The sequence below is a fragment of the Penaeus chinensis genome, chromosome 29 (assembly GCF_019202785.1).
Source record: "Penaeus chinensis breed Huanghai No. 1 chromosome 29, ASM1920278v2, whole genome shotgun sequence".
Classification (NCBI taxonomy): Eukaryota; Metazoa; Arthropoda; class Malacostraca; order Decapoda; family Penaeidae; genus Penaeus; species Penaeus chinensis.
The window spans coordinates 10,604,547-10,607,046 of NC_061847.1; the positions used below are offsets into that span (position 1 = coordinate 10,604,547).

General features: G+C 41.8%; 1 protein-coding gene across 1 annotated transcript in view; it reads left to right on the plus strand.

The window, feature by feature from the left end:
• LOC125040518 (hemolymph clottable protein) overlaps positions 1 to 2,500 on the plus strand; it is a 13,746-nt gene that overhangs the window by 1,837 nt on the left and 9,409 nt on the right. The window contains exons 6-13 of the mRNA XM_047635078.1: positions 1 to 27; positions 326 to 518; positions 782 to 949; positions 1,068 to 1,169; positions 1,289 to 1,363; positions 1,462 to 1,634; positions 1,817 to 1,967; positions 2,372 to 2,500. The exon at positions 1 to 27 is cut by the window's left edge and continues 75 nt beyond it; the exon at positions 2,372 to 2,500 is cut by the window's right edge and continues 66 nt beyond it. Of these exons, the coding sequence (XP_047491034.1) occupies positions 1 to 27; positions 326 to 518; positions 782 to 949; positions 1,068 to 1,169; positions 1,289 to 1,363; positions 1,462 to 1,634; positions 1,817 to 1,967; positions 2,372 to 2,500 (1,018 nt within the window). The remainder of the gene's footprint in view (positions 28 to 325; positions 519 to 781; positions 950 to 1,067; positions 1,170 to 1,288; positions 1,364 to 1,461; positions 1,635 to 1,816; positions 1,968 to 2,371) is intronic.

A 2,500-nucleotide genomic window follows, 5' to 3' on the forward strand; every position in this document is an offset into this window, starting at 1 on the left:
TATCCAGCGAGATGCCTACTCCTCCAGGTACTTAAACACACTGAATTACTTTCCTTCGTGCATCAGACATAAGTATACTGCTGAAAAGCTCTAGAGAAGGGCTTTCATGATATGGTATTGCAGTAATTAGATATTTTTGTGTTCAACTGACACAATTAACTTTTAGAGAAAATGTTTAAATGCTTGTTGCTAATACTGTCATCAATATATTCTAGTTTTCTCAGTATCCTGCATTTTTATTTGGCTGTGGTATGAAGATCATCGTAGCTATTCCTAAAGGTGTTTGAAACGCGATCCAGTAACATTGCTGTCTTGCTCTCGACAGCTACACTACAAAAACCAAATCGAAGACTAGCAAGACGTCTTCCAAGACTTCTTCCAAGACTTCTTCAAAGACTAGCAAGACTGGCAAAACATCCCCGGGTCAGCTGGCGAACGTGCCCCATATTGAGGATACACTCTGGTCCATCAGTAGAACCACAGACTTCGACATGTGTGAAAACTTGGTGTCTCTGCAGGTATGGAGTCACACTGATTGGTTATGCTTAATCCCTTAAATGTTTCCGTTCTAAAGAGCTATCACTTTATGGACCAGGTCTCCGTGAATCATCGTCCATTTGCTATCGCTTCTCTAAAGTTCATAGTTCAGGAAAGGTTTTTTTGTACATCACTCAGAGGATATGATTTCAATATTTTTGCCTCTCTGTGTCTGTTTGTTTCTATCTATCCGTCTATCTACTTGTGCTTAGCCGTCTACATCGCCCTCTCCCTCTGTTCCTAGATCCACAGCAGCAAGTACACAGAGAATATCATCCAAAGGAGCTCGGTGGCCAGCTACCTCATCCGCGGAGACACGCACCGAAGGATCGAGCAGGCCGTGGTGGAGGGAACCATCACTGTCTTGACCAACAAGGAGAAAAACGAGCAAGTGGACACCTTCACCAACCAGGTTTGTCGTTGGGTCGTCTCTACAGATATTAACAGAAAATGAGCTTAAGGATGTGATGATACGACCTTATACTGTCGATGGAGTTTGGGCCAATGGAGTGTAATTTTTCTCTCGGCAGACCTTAGAGCTGAAGGCTGTGCGTGAGGTTGGCGAGCCCATCACTGTTACTTATGACGTCCATCCTCACTACAGCTGGCAGTATGATATCGAAAGGCCACAGGTTCGTTCTACTATCATACATGAGGTGGACTATCAGTGAGGCATTCTTGTAAATCCTAGTGGAATATTACTAATTCGATCATTATTTCTGCATTACGCTAACATTATCCATTTCAACAGGGCGACGAGTTCATTCCTCTGGAGCAGGTCCTCACAGGCAGGCCGGTCACTGGCCAAATTGTTAACGGCATCATGGTAGGTCGAATTTCACAAGTTGAGATAGAATGATCTCTTGTTGATAACTCCTTTCACTTGTAAGAAGGTGAAATCCGATTGACATTTGTGTCTTTCAGGAATACATCAAGAAAACCGTCGACGACCTCTCGCACCGCATGGAGCATTACCCGGCCAAGCCAGAGAACCTTGCTTACATCATTGGCCGCCTCGTCGAAGCCGTCGCCAACCTCGACTATCCATACATCCAGACTCTTTACACCCACTTCGACGGCAAAGGCACACTGCAGAAGTAAGATATAAAGTATTCTACAGATGTGTTGCACGATAATCAGAACAAGTGTTGTCTAATAGATATTATCTGGATCTAAGAATCTCTTGTATCGGTAGTTTGAGCATATGTGTGTGAATCAATCTACATAGTTTGCATTGAAAATATAATTCAATTTTTGACCATTCTTTCTCTTGTTTTAGATACATCTTTACGCAGTTGGTGATCTACGCCGGCACAGAACCATCAGTCAATTTTGCAGTTGATAACCTCAGTGATAGTCTCTTCTACATTACTTTCTACGAGAGTATTGGTGTCAGCCTTCGCACTCCAGCCCCTATTCCTAAGATCATGGTAAGTTCCTGTGAATGATACTGTGTGTTTTATAGATTCTAGTCTGTGAGCCACGATTTTACTATCTTTTTCTCATTCCATACAAAATATCTGTTGTCAATAAGTAAATTTAAAATAAAAACTTCGAAATGTTCAATATCCAGAACAGTTTAACTATATGTGGTATTGTATTGCATTTTTGAGATTACAGTAATTTTCGTCTGTGTTGTTTCTGAGTCATTATCTATGACTTTTGATGCTTCAGAATAGCTGTTTTAATTTCCTACCTAAAATGTATTCTTCCTTTCCTATAATTAGTCCTAATAACTCATACTACTTATAACAAAAGAAAGTGATTCATTATCATTATCTTTGTCAGTGCTGTAAGAGTGCATTATATTTCAACCTGTCCCTCCTGCTAACAGCATAGTTTGATAAACGGAGATGAAGGTCTGCACCATTCCATCGGCCTCATGAACTTCGCCACTCTGGCCCACGACGCGTGCCTCAGCGAGGACAGGAAGCACTTCTACTTCGACTACAGCTGCGGCCCG